Below are 21,333 nucleotides of genomic sequence, written 5' to 3' on the forward strand. Positions count from 1 at the left end.
TCTGGCGAGTCACCCACTCTTCATTGGCAGCCTCTTGACTTTATGGATCCACAGTGTTTATCCCACAATTAGCACCGGCACTCTGAGGGGTATTTTTCAATCAGAAAAAAACAGGCGTGAACAGTCAAACTTTCATGTGCTGCTCCTCTCCCCGCCCCAGAGATGCCTGCAGAGTCTGTGGATAAAAGCGTGCGCCTTGATGAATCACACATTTTGGCCAATATTGAAAGCTTCCATTTCCCTGTGTAAAGTGCCTTTCCGCCCACAGAAGGGGCTCTGAACGTTGCCCTCTTTGCGGCTGAATTTGCGGCCTGTGATTGCTGGATTGTAGAAGCAGCCCTGTCGCGTGCTCCCCTGGCTAATGATTGTTCTTGTAATGGTTGGACTAAAGTCGTTGGAGTGAGGGATGTAAGGCAAGAGGAAAATCCCCTCGGCGGCTGTAAATGAAGGCCCAACAGAGACTGGGATCCAACGGGGCTGGAAGCCCAAACTGCTGGGCTGGAAAAAAAAAAAATATGACTTTTGTGTCAAGTATTTTTCTCTAGCCCACAATTGTTCCCTTTATCTATCAGCCTCTAGAGGCTGGAAAAGAAAGCAGGCAATATCCAGAGCAGAGCCTCATTTTAAAAGTCAAATTCAGAAGTAAATTTGTGGAAATGGTTTCTCTAGTCACCAGCTGTCATCTGATCACCAGCTGAGTCGCACATTCAGATGCACTCACATTCCTCAAAAGCTTATGTAGTCTAGATTTAAGTTTCCTGACCCACGTAGGAGAGACAAGGTATCCAAATCAGCTCATTCAGTTACAGGACAGTTTGTTAACTAATAGGATAGTGTTCACATAATGTTGGATTTACAATTAAATGCAGAAAGCTCCATTAGAGAAGTCATAGTCTTGTTTCTGTCGATGAAGAGTGCATTGTCAGTCATTAGAAAAGACTTGACTCGCTTCAGCTCTTCATGTACACAGGTACTGCATATAAATGCAGATTTAAAGGTTAACAAAAACAAAAAGAAAATATCTAAAGACTAACTTAATGCATTCCTTGGCTCACTTTTAGGAGCAAATTCAGACTTCTCCTGCCATTGTGTACGGGTGGGGTGAAGCCTGCTGTCAAGGCTGGGGTTGCTGGTATAGAAGTGTAGTCATGTGACCAGGGCGGCAAGCTCTCAGACGGAACCCACATGGGTCCTCCCCAACCAGGTCTCCCAAAGGGACAGGGGCCCACAACCCACCCAGCCAAGTCTCCTTAGGTTAAGAAGGGAGGCAAGGATAAACAAAGGATTCAACTGCTCTTTCAATATAAGCCAGTGGTACAGTTTTATTTCGCACAATAGTTTTATCCTTTCAAGAAAAACAATACTTTTTTTCTTACTCAATAAAATGTGCATATAACATTAAATTCCTGAACCTTTCTTTTCTCTTAGACACCACTACTTTAAAAATAAATAAATAAATAAATAAAGCTCTATTAGACTGCAACAACAGAGGACCAGACTGAAGTGTTAATTTATCTTACAGCCGATATACTTAAAGTAGACATGACTTATCACAACCACTAAGTAATATTTAATATGAAACTATGTTACAGTATTTGATGGCACCTGTTTAGTTAATATAACTCAACACATTTTAAGTTTGAAATTATGTGCCTTATTGTGAACCGTTGTGACGGCAACTAGCTTAACGACGGTATAGAAAAGATTTTAAATAAATAAATAAACTCTGAGCTCACGATTCTATCAAGCAAATATTATCCAGCAGCAGAGTCAGATAAGTATTGATTTATACTCTTTGGATTATTAAGTCACTCAGCATTTGCTCATTAATACTTTATGCCAGGAACTGAATCTTTGTGAGCTCTTTAATGTTTTCCAGGTAAGAGAGACGTTTTCTGCCTGGAGTTCTCATTCAGATAAGAATGTACTTTTGTTTCCTTCCCTTCTAATTGCTGTGTTTCCTGTGTGTGTTCCCTCTTTTCCTCTGTGCTCTTTTTTTCTTTCTTTCTTGTTTGTCTTTTGTGTGTTTTATCAGCTATATTATTAAGGTGCATACACTTGGCTTGAATTGTCTTTCTTGCCTCCAGAATGGTAGTAGAGAAAGGTCTTGCAGGTTCGGACGTCCTTCTTCAGTGGTTCTTCCCCACTATCTTAAACGTAACAAAATCAATAAGAAAGGCTTCCCTCCCTGCACAGAGCTTCTTCCGCAGCCTAAACGTTAACAAGTTCCCTCAGTGTTTTTTCTCCTCAACGACATAGTGAAAACTGTGTTTAACTATCTAAATTTTGAAATTAATGTACTCCTTACACTTGGGCCGATACAGTAAAAACGCAGGAGAGCGGGCGAACACACAGGCCACTCTCCTGTGCGTGCGATTCAGTATTTTAATTTATTTTAATTAGGGCCGGCGGTAAAAAGAGGTGCTAAGGACACTAGCGCGTCCCTAGCGCCTCTTTTTTGATAGGAGCGGTGGCTGTCAGCGGGTTTGACAGCCGACGCTCAATTGTGCCAGCGTCGGTTCTCGAGCCCGCTGACAGCCACGGGTTCGGGAACCGGATGCCGGAAAAATTGAGCATCCGGTTTTCAACCCGCGAGCCTATTTCAAATTTTTCTTTTTCTATTTTTTTTTTTTAACTTTCGGGACCTCCGACTTAATATCGCCTTGATATTAAGTCGGAGGGTGCACAGAAAAGCAGTTTTTACTGCTTTTCTGTGCACCTGTGCGGCCTGTGATTGCTGGATTGTAGAAGAAGCAGCCCTGTCGCGTGCTCCCCTGGCTAATGATTGTTCTTGTAATGGTTGGACTAAAGTCGTTGGAGTGAGGGATGTAAGGCAAGAGGAAAATCCCCTCGGCGGCTGTAAATGAAGGCCCAACAGAGACTGGGATCCAACGGAGCTGAAGGCCCAAACTGCTGGGCTGGAAAAAGAAAATACGACTTTTGTGTCAAGTATTTTTCTCTACCCCACAATTGTTCCCTTTATCTATCAGCCTTCCTCTTACAGCATGTGAGATCTTAGTCATATTTTTTTTCAATTTCATATCACTAAATAGTTATGCTTAAATTCACCCCCGAACAACACTACTCTTAATGTTACTGTCCTATCCCTTCCCTTACCTGGATGGGAACCAGTGCTTCTAACATACACATTCACACTAGACATTCACAATCTATAATGCTTCCCACCGTTCCTTCTCAATTATAAGATGTTTATGACTTTTTTATGGCCTTTTGGGACTGAGCGCCAAGACAGTGCTTCCGCCCTCTGACTTTAGCCTTCTTTCTCTCTCTCAGTTCTAAAACTGTCATTGGATTTTTCTGTCTGTCTCATCACCAGGTGGTTTACTTGAGGACCTTACATTCCCCAGCAAACAGCTTCAGGATTATACTCGCGATGGATTCCTGGGTGCTCCAGGGCTCTCTTATCTGAGGCCAGGCCATTCCATCGCTGTCCTTTGTGCAGCCACGGGGACCTGCGACAGATTCCAGCTCACTTCAGTCTCCAGACAGGCCCTGCGCTAGCTTCTCTCTCTCAGGGGCACCCAGTCAGGACCTAGGTAGTTTCTATTTTTATTAACGTTTTTTTAATTACCCCATTTACAGTACAGAGTCTGCCAAAACCTTGAAATTATTTAAGGATTTTTAAGGTTACAACTTGGATGATTGAGAGCGAGCGGAGGAAGAATCGAATCAAGCTGGAGTTGTGAGATTTTGGCTAATATCTTGATGTCTGAGTTTATCAGGGAAATAGGCCTGAAGAGTTGCAGTTGAGTCTGCGGTCCTGCCCAGCTCTGCCTGCTCTCCTTAGGCACCGGCACGCACCTCTCTTCAGGATTTAAAGGGCCAGCCACAGGAAGTGTGGCCGGCCCCACCTAGGGAATGGACTTTCTGCCAGCCCTATAAAAGGGCTGCTCCATCATTCAGTCTTGGCCTTGCATCGGAGCTGCTCCACTCTGGAGGCTCCTCATTACACCAGCCCTCAAAATGCAAAGAAATAAGAAATCCACCCCCCCACCCCCACCCCCAACTCGTGGCAAAAAAAATACAAATATAAAACAGATTAATAAACACTAGGCGAGGCGAGGGCAAATATGGGTCAAGAGAAAACCCCACCATCGGCACCCAAGGCGTCGAGAATCCGAGCAACAGAGCTAATAGATAATTTATAACAAGTTCAAACAATCCAACTGAAATGGGATCCTTAAGGCAAGAGACTGCAAACGAATCGCCAAAGAGGAGCTAAGCAGCACCCCGCCAAACAAACAATGATCCCAAACCGGGAAGGTCTCCGCAGCACAGAATGAGCCGAACAGCAACTTCGGATGCGGGAGAGCTTCATACGGTGTCTCCAGGTCCCAAAACAGAAACCTAAACTAGGGAAAAAAAACGGGGAACAAAAAAATCAGTCACAGCGCCGTCACATCATCCCACCGCTCCTCGGTCTAGGGTAGCCAGAAACGCGGCAGCCTCATCCCTTTTTAGAGAAATGCAGCACTTTATTATTATGGTGGACTCGAAGTTTGGCAGGGGCCAGGAAAGGAAGGCAAATTCCTCTTCCGGGCAGCTCGGAGCAGGCAGGCGACAGCTCCTGCCTCAGTGCCGCGACAGTTGCAGAAAAATCCTTAAAATAGTAGAATCCGGCTGCCCTGGGACTCCACATCCGAGTGCTGCCGAAACACGCACATGAGCTGAGTTTTATGAGACCCATTCAGGATGCGCGCCATAACCGGTCGAGGCCTGCTGTCCTTGTCCCGAGGTGGGCCAATATACGATGTATCCGTTTGCACCTCAGGCGATCTGTAGAGAGCTCCAGGCCCACATGCTCAGGCAGCCACTTTTCAAGAAAACCGTGCAGTTCATCTTCTCGCAGGGATTCAGGCAACCCACCGATTTTAACGTTATTCTGACGGCTGCGATTTTCCTGCTCTTCAATCCGTTCCGTCAGCACCGCATTCCACTCCGACAACTCCATCAGTCACCATTCAGCATCAGCAAACCCGTCTTACTGGTCAGATATTTGCTGTCCTGCCTGGTCTATGTGTTTCATCTGCCCATCCAAGCTGCTTTTAATATCCTCCCATAGAGGATTGTGTTTTGAGCAAGCGATCGTCCAGCGCTGAAGAGACACCACTCGAAATCTGAGTGAGCACCTCCGCGGACATCGCGTCTAATGTTTTTGAGGGCTCGGGTGCGGCCGCCATTTTGAAGCCGCCGCTGGTCTTCACTCTCCCGCACCAAATGCCTCTGTGGCGCATAATCCGGCTCCCTCTCCTCAGGGAAACTCCTCAGTCAGCGCCCACAAGAAGTCAAGGTAAAGTACTAAAACAAAAATAGACACAATTCGGGTCTGGTTTAGAGCCAAGTTAAGTGACTTGCGGGAAAGGGAGTCACGGAGCTCTCGCACCCCACCTCCGCTCAGCTCTCCGCCATAACCGGAAGTCCTCTCTCTCTCTTTCACCGTGGTGAGGGTGGGGTTGAAGGAGGTAAACAGGGACAGAAGTAGAGGTCAAAGGAGGATTCATATTTCCATTTGTTCTAGGCCAGGGGTCGACAACCTGTGGTATGTGTGGAGACGACGTCTGGTTAAACGCGACTCCTGCTGCCGCATGTGAGGCTAGGAGCTAGCTTCCTGATTCAGTAGCGGCGGCGGTCGTTGTCTGCTCAGCGGTCCAGTGCCGTGCCTGATTCAGTAGCGGTGGAAGTCAGTCTAGTGCCATGGCACACATACCATAGGCTGCTGACCTCTGGCCTAGAACAAATTAGAAATAATATGAATCCTCTCCTCTGCTTCTGTCCCTGTTTAGCTCCTCTCCCCGACCACTACCCACCATTTAGTCTCCTTCTCCCTTTGAATATCGTCATCTAGAACATTTACAGCCTATTGCCCTCTTTCTTACGGACAGTGCAGTAATAATATGCTGCACGCCACTGCTTCCTTCTTGAGTCTTCAAGCTGCTTAGTCCCGATCCTGACTTAAGCCGCAATGCCTCCCGCAAGCCACTCTGATTCGTGCCGCGCTGCCTCCCGTGAGCCTGCCACAAGTCTTCCACACGGCTCTGGGCAGCCTCTTCCTCTTCCGGCAGGGCTTGCAGAGCCATTATTGCTGCGAACCTGACTGTGTAGCCTGGAAGCGCTGGATTCTGCAAAGTGAAGGGGAAATCTGCGGGAGGGGAGAATTCTGATGAAACTCTGCATTCTGCAGAATTCCCTCAGGAGTAAGGAGTGGGAAGAGTGACTGAGCTGCACAGGACAGGAGGTGGGAACGGGTCCACAAGGGTCTGTCTCTTCCCGTTCTCTCTTGCCCATGGCTTCTGCAGGACTGCTACCCTCTGTCACTGTCCCGGATAGGAAAGAGGCCATGCACCTGGAGCCAACTGCCTGCCCTGTGTGGGAGCTAGCTCCTGCCTCTTCTTGCCTTCCTGGCTACTATAGTCTTCCTGTTTTAACTACTGTTCCTAAAGTCTCCTGATGGTCCCTTATGGGAGCTGTCTGTAGTGTTTCCCTTACTGGAAGCTAGCTGTGCTCTGCCTGTTACCTTCTGGCAGCCCCCTTTTACAGCTTACTCTAACTCCTCCTGAATCACTCAAAAATGTATATTGAAAAAAAAAAAGTTATTTGGAATTCACTGAAATTGTTTTGGATAGTTATCTAGAAGTCATTTTAATAATTTTGGCAGTAGAGTTTTTTGTTTTTTTGCTAGACATCAATTGGAAATGTTTTTCTTCATTACCAACTGAGTACATAACTTTGGGTCATTTAGGAAGAAATGAAATTCGTAAACTGAAGGAAATAAATTGCTTTAAATATTTCCTCCCAATACACTGGGACGTGGAGGAGGGAATAAACACCCCTTTAAAGCATGCATAAGAGCTTTTCTGGATATATAGGTGGGGGCAAAATAATACAATAAGCATTTTTCCATTTATGGAAAATCCACATAATCGAGACATGTATGAACTCTGGTAAAGAGAGGGCAGGAAATTGGGGCAATCTCCTACCTGAGCTGAGGCTCCTGCAGGCATTTTTTCCTTTCTGCTTTTTCTACTTTCAGGATTAGAAATGAATTGAGGGCTCTTTCTCTGGTTGGGGAAGAGCTGAGTGCTTTGCCTTTTGCAGCGCTGGGGGGAAAGACTCGGAAGAGAGGGAACCACAGCGGGAAGGCTGCAAACAGGAAAGAGTCTCGTTTTCCCCTTCCGTGTCTGACTCTTTGCACAGAAGCAGAGTAACTCCTGCCTGGCGCACACTGATAATGTCACAGGAGAGTAGGGCGGAGGAAACAGAAACGGAACCTTAACTCAGATTCTTAAGTTTGCAGAAATTCCCGATTAACAGCTCGATCCAGTAAAGTTCAGTTGAAGATTTCTCGTCTGTAACGAGCTCGCTGCGCACAATTCGGACGCGTAAGGCAAACCAGCGATACAGTCTCCAGTTTTGCGCGTCTGTAGCGCTTCTTAAAACAGACGCGTAACCCTTCCCGCACCCGGCATGTAAATGAACGAATTAGCTGTATAATGAAGGAATTAGCTATTCCCCTCCGATACCGTAACGCGCGCTCAGGTTCTCTCATTAGTAACGCACTGTTTTGCCGCGGCCGTAACGTGTTAGTTTACCGCCTCCCCCTAGTAGGAGTTAGGACTGTGAGTCTAGTAATAAATCCATCGACACCGCTTAAGATACTCAAAAACAATAAAACACAATTTAAAAAAAAAGCGATACAGAGATGATCGAGAAAATGTAATGATGTGGGACACATAAAACCTGTCAGAAGAAAAAATAAAAATTTTTAAATACCTGTCGGAGGGCCGCGTGGGTCCAGGCGGCCGACGTGGGTCCAGGCGGCGGGAGCCGGGTGGTCGCGTGTTAAATCTAGGCCGCGGGCGGGTGGGCGCCTGTTCCGGGCGGCGGCGGCAGCGGCGGCGGGGGGACACGCGTTAGTTCGAGATGGCCGGCGGGCGATCGCGTGTTAAATCTAGGCCGGGTCCGCACAGGCGCGCATTCACTGCCGGTGGGGGCTGCCTCTCCCGGCAGCCCCCACCGGCAGTGAATGAATGAATGCGCGCCTGTGCGACCCCTGCGATTGGGCGCTCAAGGCGTGACGTCACGGCATGTGACTGCCTTGAGCGCCGAATCGCAGGGGTCACACAGGCGCGCATTCATTCACTGCCAGTGGGGGCTGCCGGGAGAGGCAGCCCCCACCGGCAGTGAATGAATTCATTCATCCAGGCGGAGGAGCCGGCTGCTTTCGCCACCGGCTCCTCCGCCTGGATGAATGAATGCGCGCCTGTGCGACCCCTGCGATTCGGCGCTCAAGGCGTGACGTCACGGCATGTGACTGCCTTGAGCGCCGAATCGCAGGGGTCGCACAGGCGCGCATTCATTCATTCACTGCCGGTGGGGGCTGCCGGGAGAGGCAGCCCCCACCGGCAGTGAATGAATTCATTCATCCAGGCGGAGGAGCCGGCTGCTTTCGCCACCGGCTCCTCCACCTGGATGAATGAATTCATTCACTGCCGGGAGAGGCAGCCCCCACCGGCAGTGAATGCGCGCCTGTGCGGACCCGGCCTAGATTTAACACGCGACCACCCGCCGGCCATCTCGAACTAACGCGTGTCCCCCCGCCGCCGCTGCCGCCGCCCGGAACAGGCGCCCACCCGCCCGCGGCCTAGATTTAACACGCGACCACCCGGCTCCCGCCGCCGCCGGCCGCCTGGACCCACGCGGCCATCTGAAACTAACGCGCGTCCACCCCCCGCCGCCCGGAACAGGCGCCCACCCGCCCGCGGCCTAGATTTAACACGCGACCACCGGCCCCCCGGATCCCGCCGGCCGCCTGGACCCACGCGGCCCTCCGACAGGTATTTAAAAATTTTGATTTTTACACTTCCTGGTACCTGTCATTTCAAATGTCATTTGAAATGACAGGTACCAGCGCACCCTGGTTACTGTATAGGCGCTGTATTAAGCGCCTATACAGTAAAATGGGTTACGCGGCCATAACCCTTCCCTACCGCTTTAAAGCCGCGGCATGCATTTGCATGCGATTAGAGGAGAGTATCGGGGAGTTAGTGAAGAGAACTGTGCGTGCGGGGAGGAAGGGTGCGCCTGACACTACCGCACTGTTTCTACCGCGGCCTTACTGGATCGACCTGTTTGTTAGTTAATGGGTATGCTAATGTAGTGAGGGTTTAAAAATAGCACAAACCCAAGAATGTGAGTAAAGAAAATGCGTAACTTGCATAAAAACGTGGTTTCTGCATATACATCTTATTTTCTGTGCATAAAATCTTTAATGCAGCGAAACTTCAGGTTAAGCCTAAAAACTAACAGCCCTGAAAACTTTACTCCACTCAGACCAGAAGTTGTTTCCAGTGCTCAGAAGACATGAAGTAAGACTATGCACTTGTTTGCACATCATTAGCATGGGATTTACATGAAAAGGCTTTAATCTGTAGGAATATTGGTGTGCACAAAACTCCTTGCTACCCTGGCAATAAAGTTTGTGCAAAAAAAAAAGGTATGCACAATCACCCCCATGTCCCAATATAAGAAAGGGACGCAGAAAAACTATTGTTTTAAAACATGCAAAAAAAGACATTTTACTCCCTTTGCAGTAAGCAAATGGTATGCTAATACACTGGGAGTTAAAATGTGTGATCAGCCTTTTCTATATGCTGACAGGAAAAAAGAAATCTTTTGCTCTCATGATTTATATGCAAAGAAATCAAGCATTTGTGTGCATATAGTATAAGATTTATGCACACAAAAATATCTAATGCACAGAAAACATGCCTAGTAGGAGATGGAGTAAAGTTTCAGGGCTGATGTTATTTTTTGGACAAAAGCTGAAGTTCCAGTGCTGGGAATTTTAGTCAGGATTTTATGTGCAGAAAATATGTTTTGCAAACAAGGCATGATTTATACGTACAAAAATGTTTTCTGCGCTGAAAAGGTATATCAAATACTTATAAATAAATAAATCCATAAATAAAATAGAGCACTGCCTGCACTCTAATACTGATCCACACCATCTGGTGTTCATTGGATCCCACAGGACCATTCACTATGACCTCAGACTGGGCATGTTTTCTATACAAAAAAATATGATTTTTTTTTGCATATAAATATGCAGAAACCATGTTTTATGCATATTAAACATTTTCTTTACTCAGATTTTTTGGGTTTCTGTGTATTTTGTAACTACCACTGCATTAGCATACAATTAGTTTGCTGAATCAGGAGTTTCAACATGCATGTTAAGAAACTTTTTTAAGGCTCAATGTACGGTTTGTGGACCCCTGTTGCTGTGGTGAGATTGACACAACCTACAGGGTAGGCCCTGTAGGTCCTCCCTGACAGCTGGCAGGACTGGGCTGGTGCAAAACTGATCGAGTTTCACCTATACCAGCCCCTTTCCCCTTAAATTGAGCCCTCAGGTTGCAGGGGCCAGCAGGACTTAAGTTGTGAGTCTCATGGAGAGTAGTAAGAAAATAAGTCCCGGTCATTGCTAGGGTCAGAGGTAGGTGGCAGACAAGGATGGTCCTGTGTAAAGCCATGCTGACTTTTTTCCATTAAACCATGTCTTTCTATATGTTCTGTGATTTTGATGTTTAGAACACTTTCCACTATTTTTCCTGGCACTGAAGTCAGGCTTACCGGTCTGTAGTTTCCCGGATCGCCCCTGGAGCCCTTTTTAAATATTGGGGTTACATTTGCTATCCTCCAGTCTTCAGGTACAATGGATGATTTTAATGATAGGTTACAAATTTTTAATAATAGGTCTGAAATTTCATTTTTTAGTTCCTTCAGAACTCTGGGGTGTATACCATCCGGTCCAGGTGATTTACTACTCTTCAGTTTGTCAATCAGGTCTACCACATCTTCTAGGTTCACCGTGATTTGATTCAGTCCATCTGAATCATTACCCACGAAAACCTTCTCCATTACGGGTACCTCCCCAACATCCTCTTCAGTAAACACCGAAGCAAAGAAATCATTTAATCTTTCTGCGATGGCCTTATCTTCTCTAAGTGCCCCTTTAACCCCTTGATCATCTAACGGTCCAACTGACTCCCTCACAGGCTTTCTGCTTCGGATATATTTTAAAAAGTTTTTGCCTCTACAGCCAACTTCTTTTCAAATTCTATCTTAGCCTGTCTTATCAATGTCTTACATTTAACTTGCCAACGTTTATGCTTTATCCTATTTTCTTCTGTTGGATCCTTCTTCCAATTTTTGAATGAAGATCTTTTGGCTAAAATAGCTTCTTTCACCTCCCATTTTAACCATGCCGGTAATCGTTTTGCCTTCTTTCCACCTTTCTTAATGTGTGGAATACATCTAGACTGTGCTTCTAGAATGGTATTTTTTAACAATGACCACACTTCTTGGACATTTTTTACTTTTGTAGCTGCTCCTTTCAGTTTTTTTCTAACAATTTTTCTCATTTTATCAAAGTTTACCTTTTGAAAGTTTAGCACAAGAGCCTTGGATTTGCACACTGTTCCTCTTCCAGTCATTAAATCAAATTTGATCATATTATGATCACTATTGCCAAGTGGCCCCACCACCGTTACCTCTCTCACCAAGTCCTGTGCTCCACTGAGAATTAGATCTAAAATTGCTCCCTCTCTCGTCGGTTCCTGAACCAATTGCTCCATAAAGCTATCATTTATTCCATCCAGGAATGTTATCTCTCTAGCGTGTCCCAATGATACATTTACCCAGTCAATATTGGGGTAATTGAAGTCTCCCATTATTACCGCACTACCAATTTGGTTAGCTTCCCTAATTTCTCTTAGCATTTCACTGTCCGTCTCACCATCTTGACCAGGTGGACGGTAGTATACTCCTATCACTATAGTCTTCCCCGACACACAAGGGATTTCTACCCATAAAGATTCAATTTTGTATTTAGTCTCATGCGGGATGTTTATCCTGTTGGACTCTATGCCATCCCGGACATAAAGCGCCATACCTCCTCCCAGGTGCTCCTCTCTGTCATTGCGATATAATTTGTACCCCGGTATAGCACTGTCCCATTGGTTATCCTCCTTCCTCCAGGTCTCTGAGATGCCAATTAAGTCTAAGTCATCATTCACTGCTATACATTCTAATTCTCCCATCTTGAGAGGTAGAGGCAGTAGCACCCAGGGATGTGTTCTGTAAATGATGTGTTTCAGAGAGGAACCAATGGTACTACTCACATGGTTGTTATGCAAAAACTCTGCCCAGGGTAGCAGAGTGGCCCAGTCATACTGCCTCTTATTTACATACAACCAAATTAAGGTTTTAAGAACCTGGTTGATCCTCTCAGTCTGCCCATTGCCCTGAGAGTGAAAGGCTGTAGTGAAGTCTAGGATAGTGCCAAATTTTTGACAAAGAGCTCTCCAGTAGCAGGCAGTGAATTGGATGCCCGTCAGACAGGATGTGAGCTAGTAGGCCAAGTAATCTGAAAACACAGACAAAGAGACAAGCCAGTTCAGGAGCCAAAGATAGCCTAGTGAGAGGTACAAAATGTGCCATATTATAGAATCTGTCCACTATGACTTACATCACAGTGAAGCCATATGAGAGGAGGAGATCCACAGTGAATTCTGTCGAAATATGGATCCAGGGTTTCCTGGGGGCTAGCAATGTGTTGCGTCCGTCGCTGCTCGATGCCCTCACTCCGCCCTCTCTACCTCTGTGGCGACTCCCTCCGGGCCTGACGGACGGTTAGCAGCCACGGCATCTTCTTGCCGTCTTCCTTCTGTGTCCCTGGACTGGCAAGTCGCTGCGGATTCACTATGTTCCTGATGACGTAGGGCGCGCGCGTGCTCCCATTGATGTACCAGCAAGGGCGTGTATCCTCGGGGGCATCCCCCGAGCTGACGTCATCCGCTTCCAATATAAAAGGTCTCGGTATTCGCTAACTAATCGAGTTAGCAAGGATTCTTCCAAGCTACTCTGCCTCCTCAGACTTACCAGGGGTACCCGCTCCTCGGGAGCCTCGCTCTCTTTTCTCTATTTCAGATTGCAGCTAGGAACAGGAACTCGCTCCTCGAGGGCCCATGGTCCTGAACACTCTGAAGATTCTCTACTGCCTGGAAGCTATCACAGATACAGACATTTGTGAGTTACCATCGCTCTCCCAGAGCTTTCTCTGGAACCAGGTACTCGCTCCTCGAGGGCCTAGCCCTTTCCAGTTACTGAGCTTCCTAAAGACCTTATGTGAGTTTTGTCATCCAGTTCTGGCTATGAACACAGCATACCCTGTCTACTCACTATCTATAGTTTCTCTACAGCTCAACCCTGGGATCGTGGTTCCAGTACCTGAGGGACTTCAGCCCTGCCGGGCATATCAGCTCACTACTGCCACCTCTGGTGGTTCTACCTCCTGTCTAATAAAAGAATTACCTGTGTCTGTCTCCGTACCCAAGCCTAGCCGGTGGTCCCTCTCAGGATATCCTCCTGGATATCCTGAGAGGGACCACCGGCTAGGCTTGGGTACGCAGTCATCTGCCATCGGCCCAAGGATTCCCCTATCTACCTTCATCTATAGCTGAGTGCCTTCTTCAAGCACTCCGCTGGTAACAGATTGCTACTCCCTTCTCCATCAGGAGTCTTCAGCAACAGATTCATAACAGATTGCTACTCTGTAGTCTATCCTAAAAGATTGCTAACTCCTCCCGGAGATCATACAGATTGCTGGCTCCTCCCCTCTGAGGAGTTAGATCATAACAAGATTGCTAACTCCTGGAGGAGTAGATCACAACACAATGGCTGTAACACTCCCCAGGGTCGGGCATGAACAGGTTTCCTCTGCATGCAAGTAGGTCAGGAATCCACATAGTTTTTAAATCTCTCTTTTTACTTGGGTCCACCAAATGGCTTTGAAGGAGGCAGACAGTTCGTGATACTCTGGGATGTCCCATCCGCTTTAAACACTCTTTCCCAGAGCCTCTTGGGGACAACCATCTTCCCCACAGGGACAGAAGTGGCAGAAGCAAGGATGATACTTGCAGGACTGATGATGTGTCGGGGAGCTTCCATTACATCTTCTGTTAAGAAGGAACGTAAAAGCACATTTGCCCATAGGTTCTTTGAGCGAAGTTCAAAATCAAACTGACAAAAAAAGAGACCAGCGAGGGATTGAGACTGTTGGGGATTGAGTTATGGGCTTGCTGAAGGTATTCTAGGTTCTTATGGTCCATATAGATGGTGATCTTGTGCTTGGCATCCTCTATGAAGTGCCACCATTCCTTCAAAGCCAATTTTATTGCCAGGTGTTCACGATCTCCAATCATGTAGTTTTTCTCTGCCAGGGAAAACTTCCTGGAGAAAAAGAAGCAAGGTAGCAAAGGCCCTTCATTATTGTGTTGACTGAGGACAGCCCCTACATTGAGGGTAGAGGCATCCACCTCCACAATGAAGGGACGTTAAGGGTCCAGGTGTCACAGGCAGGGATCTTGAGCGAAGGCATGTTTTCACTCCTGAAAGGCTTCAGTGGTTTCCTCAGACCAATTTCGGGTGTCTGCCCCTTTTCTGGTCAAAGCTGTAAGCACAGCTGCTAGGGTGGAATACCCAGGAATGAATTGGAGGTAATAATTGGCAAATCCTAGGAAGTGTGGTAGGGCTCAAAGGCCGAATGGCTGGGGCCAATCCAAGATGGCTTTCTTTTTCACCGGCTCCATCAAGAGATCAGTGTGAGAAATGAAGTAACCTAAGAAGGGAAGTTGTTCCTGTTTGAAAAGGCACTTCTCGAGTTTAGCATAGGGGTGGTGTTCCCGGAGTCACTAAAGCACCTGTCGCACATGTCACTAGTGAGCAGCTAAGGAATGGGAGGAGATGAGGATATCATCTAAAAAGACCATGACGGAGGAATAAAAAATGTCTTGGAAGATTTCATTGACCATGTTCTAAAATGGCTGGAGCGTTGCAAAGCCCAAAGGGTATAACGAGGTACTCGTAGTGTCCATTGTGGGTATTGAAGGCTGTTTTCCACTCATCTCCTTATTTGATGTGAATAACATTATAGGCTCCTCCGAGATCTAGTTTGGTGAAGATTTTAGCACCCTGCAGGCAAGATTTTAGCACCCTGCTGACAATTGAACAGTTCAGAGATGAGTGGCAGTGGTTAACAATTTTTTTTTATAATGGCATTAAGGGCTCTTTAATCAATGCAAGGTCTGAGTGTTCCATCTTTTTTGGCTACGAAGAAAAAGTCTGCTCCTGTGAGAGACGAGGAGGGCCAGATAAAGCCCCTGGCTAAATTTTCTTTAATATATTCACACATGGACTTGGTCTCCGATAAAGATAATGGGTAAACTCTTCCCCATGGAGGGACTTTATCAGGAAGAAGTTCGATAAAGTCGATGCTGCTTGGTGAACAATTCAAGGATAGATGTGAGACAGGTGGTAATAGAAGGACTCCATTGGGTTAGTTCCAGAGAGCTCCAGTCGATCACAGGCTGATGCTGCTGAAGCCATGGCAGGCCCAATATAATGGGATTCATGGCTCACAGGATGACTTGGAATGAGAAGGTTTCAGAATGAAGAATTCCACTATGGAGAGACACGGAATTGGTCATCTCAGAGAGTTGGCCAGGAAGAGAATCCCCATAGATGGAGGAAATGCTCATGGGTTGCTTCAGCAGAGTGGTAGGAATCTGGTGTTGAAGGAACAGAGCTTGGTCTATAAAATTTCCTTTGGCTCCAGAGTCGAGAAAGGCTTCAGATGAAACTGGGTCACTCTATGGTGATTATGACCAGAACAATTAATTAGGGAAGGAAGAGGTACAGCCTAGAGTTGCCTCCCCAGTCAACCCTAGGCATTCCAGTTTCCCTGCTTATCAGGGCAATTGGACACCATGTGTCCCCGGCCTGCACAGTAAAGACATAGGCCCATCTATCTTCTGCAGAGTCTCTACTTTGGAGAAAGTTTGCTTCTGCCCAGTTGCATGGGTTCCTCCGGTGTTTGGGTATCTGAAGTGGGTGCTGGAGATAAAGGCTACTGGACCCGTGGTGCCAGGGATATCGGTCACCTCAAGGGTTTATGCTCTTTAGCTCTCTCTTGAAAACAGTGGTCAATACAGCCAGATAGAGAGATCCAATGAGACAGGGACATCTAAGGCCCGCTAGCTCATCCTTGATCCTCCCTGATAGGCCCTATAAAAATATAGTCATAAGACTGTCTTCTCTCCAATGTACCGTAATTCGGAGGCCAAGGTGTGGAACTCTATAGCATATTTGCTTAAGGTGCACGTCCCTTGGATGATCTACAGGAGATTGGCTGCCAGGAAAGAGGTTTGTCCAGGTTCTTCAAAGACAAGCCTGAATTGCTGAAGGAAATTTGGCAGACTGTGGAGCAGGGGGGTCCTCCCTCTCCCATATAGCGGAAGCCCAAGCTAACGCCGTACCATTAAGGAGCGAGAGGATGTGGAGGACCTTGGAGTGATCCACCGAGAACAAGCTGGACTGAAATTCGAAATGCATTAGAACATAAGAAATAGCTATACTGGTTCAGACCAAGGGTCCATCAAGCCCAGCATACTGTTTCCAACAGTGGCCAATCCAGGCTACAAGTAACTGGCAAGTACCCAAAAACTAAGTATATACCACACTACTGATGCTAGTAATAGCAGCGGCTATTTTCTAAGTCAACTTGATTAATAGCAAGTAATGGACTTCTCCTCCAAGAACTTATCCAAACCTTTTTTAAACCCAGCTACACTATCTGCACTAATCACATCCTCTGGCAACATATTCCAGAGTTTAATTTTGCTTTGAGTGAAAAATAATTTTCTCTGATTAGTTTTAAATGTGCTACTTGCTAACTTCATGGAGTGCCCCCTAGTCCTTCTATTATCTGAAAGAGTAAATAACTGATTCATATTTATCCGTTCTAGACCTCTCATGATTTTAAACACCTCTATCATATCCCCCCTCAGCTGTCTCTTCTCCAAGCTGAACAACCCTAACCTCTTTAGTCTTTCCTCATAGGGGAACAGTTCCATCCCCTTTATCATTTTGGTTGCCCTTCTCTGTACCTTCTCCATCGCAACTATATCTTTCTTGAGATGCGGCAACCAGAATTGTACACAGTATTCAAGGTGCGGTCTCACTATGGAGCGATACAGAGGCATTATGACATCTTCCGTTTTATTCACAATTCCCTTTCTAATAATTCCTAACATTCTGTTTGCTTTTTTGACTGCCACAGCACACTGAGCCGACAGTTTCAAAATTTATCCACTCTGACGCCTAGATCTATTTCCTGGGCGGTAGCTCCTAATGTGGAACCTAACACTGTGTAACTACAGCATGGGTTATTTTTCCCTATTATCCATTCTGCATTGGTTCAGAAGACCTCAACATTCCTTAGGATTGCCCATATAGCGAGGTGATACTGGAAGTTGGGATACCGGCCTGGATACCATAGTGGCATTAGGGGAAGAAACGACTGCAACAGGAGGAGCTGGTGCTGGGGTCATGGCATCCATGCAGATTGCCAGCTTTTCCAAGGCCATGGTGACCTAATTCAAGATAGTCTGTTGTTCCTGGATTAATTGTGTTGCGATTCCTGGCTGAGGTAGCCCTCGGCCAGGAACCCCTACCTCCCTCGGAGCTCCGGAGCGGGGCCTTCCTCTGGCGCGACATGCTTTCCCCGGCATCTCTACTACGGCGTCGGGGAGAGCGCGGCAAGTCCCGCCCCTTAAAGGGGCCGCGGCGCGTGGTCCAGGCTGGCCCTGGAAGATGACGTCAAGACCCAGGGAGATTTAAACCTCTCCCTGGGTTCCCACAGACGCCTTTGCAATAAGGTTCCTGTGTGCTTCTTGGTTCTTCTCTGCTTTGCCTGTCTTGACCCTGCCTGGACCGGACTTTGCCTTGCCTGCCGCCTGCCTTGACCCTGCCTGGACCCGGACTCTGCTTCACCTGCCGCCTGCCTTGACCCTGCCTGGACACGGACTTTGCCTTGCCTGCCGCCTACCTTGACCCTGCCTGGACCCGGACTCTGCTTCACCTGCTGCCTGCCTTGACCCTGCCTGGACATGGAATTTGCCTTGCCTGCCACCTGCCTTGACCCTGCCTGGACCCGGACTCTGCTTCACCTGCCACCTGCCTTGACCCTGCCTGGACATGGACTTTGCCTTGCCTGCCGCCTGCCTTGACCCTGCCTGGACACGGACTCTGTCCTGCCAGCCACCTGTCCTGACCCTGCCAAGACCCGGACCTTGTTTACTGGCCGTCTGCCTTGATCCTGCTTGAACTCTGTTCCCGCTTGCTACCACTTGTCTAGAATCTCTCTAGACATTGCTGCTCCACCTTCCGGAGAGGAGTTCGTCAGGACTATTCCTTGGTGAGTACCCTCCAGACTAAGGGTCCACAGAAAACCGAGAACACATTGGGCCAGGCCCGGGATGGCCTGAAGTGAAGATATGACCGCCGGGTCCATGGCCTCAGCAACCTGTAATATTTGTGGACCCTTGTTGCTGTGGGGACGTTGACTCAATCTACAGGATAGGCCCTTGTAACTGGCGGGACTGGGCTGGTGCGAGACTGGTCTAGGGCTTCACCTATACCAGCCCCTTTCCCCTTAGGTTGAGCCCTCAGGTTCTGGGGAGCCGGCAGGACTATGGTGTGAGCCTCGTGGAGAGTAGTAACGAGAGAAGTCCCGGTCATTGCTACGGTCAGAGGCAGGTGGCAGGCAAGGATGGTCGTGGTCCAGGCTGAGGTCAGAGCCGGGTGACAAGCAGGAATAGTCAGGGTGCAGTCTATGGTCAGTTCCAGTAGTTGGTCTGAGAGCAGGCAGGAAAGACTCTGGAAGGATGAGGACACCAGGAAGGGGAGGATGAGGCAGGCCTGGCAAGCAGGGCTTGGAGAGACAATGCAGGCACTGGAACACAGGATCGGGAGGTCAGGAGCAGCAACTCCCTACTGCAGGGATGCAGGCAACTCGTTGCTGAGGCGTCAGTCTGTTGCACAGCTGGGATTTAAATACCCGGCTGTGTGCAGTCATCTCCCTAAGCTGTCTGAAAAGGTTCCTGCCTTGGGGCCTACAATATAGGCACGTGCCTAGAGAGGAGCGTCGGGATGGGTCCCTACTGTGAGGCTGAGTTGAGCATCGGCGGCTTGGGGTGAGTGCGCCAGCTCGTGGGGGTTGCCCACAAGCAGGCAAACGTAACACTCAGCTTCGGTTTCCTCCGTGAGCCTCGGGGTCGTGCCTTGGACAAGCAAGAGCAACCCCACAGCCTTTCTTGCCAGGGTGACAGCCTCCCCATTTTTTTTTTTTTTTCTTTCCTCTTTTTTTCTGCTGCTGGTCACCCAAGTGCAGCCTTGGCAGAACTCTCATAGATTTTGGTTTCTGGGGTTTTTTTTTTTATTATTTTTTATTTTCATGCCAGGCACACTAGGTGCCTGGCCTCAGTGGAGCTGGTGTTTGTGGCCCCGATAGAGGCCTAGGTTTCTTCTATTAGTACATATTAGTTCAGTATCTTGAATAATACTGAAAAGGAATCTGACCATCATAAGTAGTGAGGCCTGACTGTGGCAGGCCCCGCCCCCTACCGGCTCAACTAGCTAGTTCCCCCCCCCCCCCCCCCTTCTTCTAGTGAGATCATCAGTGTGTGCCAGGCAGGAGGAGGAACTGCTTTGCTTTCAGGGAAACAGCCAGACACCGAAGGGGAGAAAGCAGACTTTCTCTCCTGCAGCCTTCCAGCTGGAGCTCCCCAGCAGTGCAAGAGGCAAACCCTCAGCTCTTCCCCAGCCAGAGAAAGAGCCCCCAAATCATTTCTAATCCTGAAAGCAGAGAGGAAAATGCCTGCAGGAGCTTCTTCCCAGGTAGGAGATTGCCCCCAACTTCCTGTCCTCTCTGTACAAACCCTGCTGCAACTTTTTAAACTGAGACGCTGCAAAGTCAGCCCTGACTTTAATAGCACCCCAAGCAGACTTGGGGCATAGGAAAGTACTTTGGGACCTGTAAGGACAAAGGTCGGGATTTATAAAAATATATATATATATATTTGTAACTACAGTAAAGAACAAGGACCAGAATTTCAACATTAATCTTGTAAGCAAGTTAGGTGTTCAGGATTAAGGCTTTTCTTCTCCTGTATAAATGTTTCCCTTAAGTCTTGCAGAGAAAGTTATTTAGAAAAGCTCCTTATATCTATTATGAAGATTTTCCTTAAACGGATAATGCTTTGTTTTATTTTGACCTCTCCTGTATATCCCTAAGAGCTCTTAGCATGCTTTAAAGGGATGTTTATTCCCCTTTCCCTGTCCCAGTGTAATTTGGAAGAAATACTTGAAGCCGTTTATTTCCTCCAATTTATGCATCCCATTTCCTCCTAAATGACCCAAACTTATGTACCCAATCGGAACAAAAGAAAAAGTCTAATTGGTGCCCAGCAAAAAGAATTCTACTGCCAAAATGAAGATGACTTCTACATAACTATCCAGAACAAATTGTAATGAATTCCAAATTTTTTTAAAAATAAATCTGGAGTTCTGGTGGAGGAGTTACAGCAGACTGTCTCACACACCCAGCTCCTGAGCTGGGATCATCAGGAGACTTCAGAAGCACAGCATCTTGATCAGTAAAGCAGGAGGAGCTCAGTAGCCGCGAAAGGGAGAAGGGCCAGAGCTGGCTCCCTCACAGGGTAGGCTCCAGGGGCATGGCCTCTTTCCCACGTGGGACAGTGATAGAGGGTAACAGTCCCGTGGGAGCCACGGGCAAGAACCACTGCTCTGTTGCTTTTTCTTCTGCTTACGAGGGGAAGGGGAGAGCCTTGTGGACCTGCTCTCTCCTCCTGTCCCGTGCAGTGACTGGAAGCGAGGGAAGGAGGCTGTAGCTCAGTCATGCCGCCTCCTCCTCTAGCAATCAGTGCTGCCAGCGCTGGCCGACACGTGCAGGGGGAGGTGCTGTACGCGTTTGCATCCACGTGGGGACGACCCGGACTGCTCCTGCTCTCGCGGCGACTGATACTACTGCGCACGCTCCTTACAGCTCCCATCTCTTGCCACTTATCAGGTAGCTTGCAGCAAAGCTTGCATGCTCCAATCCTGGTTGGAAAAAAAAATTACCTTGTAACGAAACCAACCCTGAAGCATGTAAAATCTTCATGGAGATTATCCCACTCATCTCGGAGACCAAGAATATGTTTCTAGATTCATATTGTATTACTGTTGTAATATTTTTGTTGATTATGTGTTTTAAATTATACTCCACTGACAACACTGTTAAATGTTATTTAAAATAATGATGTCACCTTAGACTTCTTTTAGAGCAAGATGATTTTACAACCATTGCGCAAGCCTTTATTTTAACAACAATTGATTACTGTGGTGAAAAGT

The 21,333-nt window shown here is 47.5% G+C and overlaps 2 protein-coding genes across 3 annotated transcripts in view; one reads left to right on the plus strand and one right to left on the minus strand.

Annotated features, from left to right (window-relative positions):
• Positions 1 to 21,333, minus strand: part of LOC115085946 (zinc finger protein 850-like) — a 53,664-nt gene that overhangs the window by 17,565 nt on the left and 14,766 nt on the right. Inside the window, exon 1 of one of the 2 annotated variants that reach the window (XM_029592497.1) lies at positions 6,999 to 7,251. The exons of the other annotated variant lie outside the window; for it this stretch is intronic. Coding sequence (XP_029448357.1) covers positions 6,999 to 7,022 — 24 coding nt within the window. The 5' untranslated portion in view covers positions 7,023 to 7,251. Of the gene's footprint in view, positions 1 to 6,998; positions 7,252 to 21,333 lie in introns of those variants that run through there. 2 annotated transcript variants of the gene reach the window in all.
• The window catches only part of LOC115085947 (oocyte zinc finger protein XlCOF6-like), a 1,095,473-nt gene continuing 1,093,760 nt past the window's right edge, over positions 19,621 to 21,333 (plus strand). The window contains exon 1 of the mRNA XM_029592507.1: positions 19,621 to 19,818. Within this exon, the coding sequence (XP_029448367.1) occupies positions 19,795 to 19,818 (24 nt within the window). The 5' untranslated portion in view covers positions 19,621 to 19,794. The remainder of the gene's footprint in view (positions 19,819 to 21,333) is intronic.

This window comes from Rhinatrema bivittatum, chromosome 2, assembly GCF_901001135.1.
Source record: "Rhinatrema bivittatum chromosome 2, aRhiBiv1.1, whole genome shotgun sequence".
Taxonomy (NCBI): Eukaryota; Metazoa; Chordata; class Amphibia; order Gymnophiona; family Rhinatrematidae; genus Rhinatrema; species Rhinatrema bivittatum.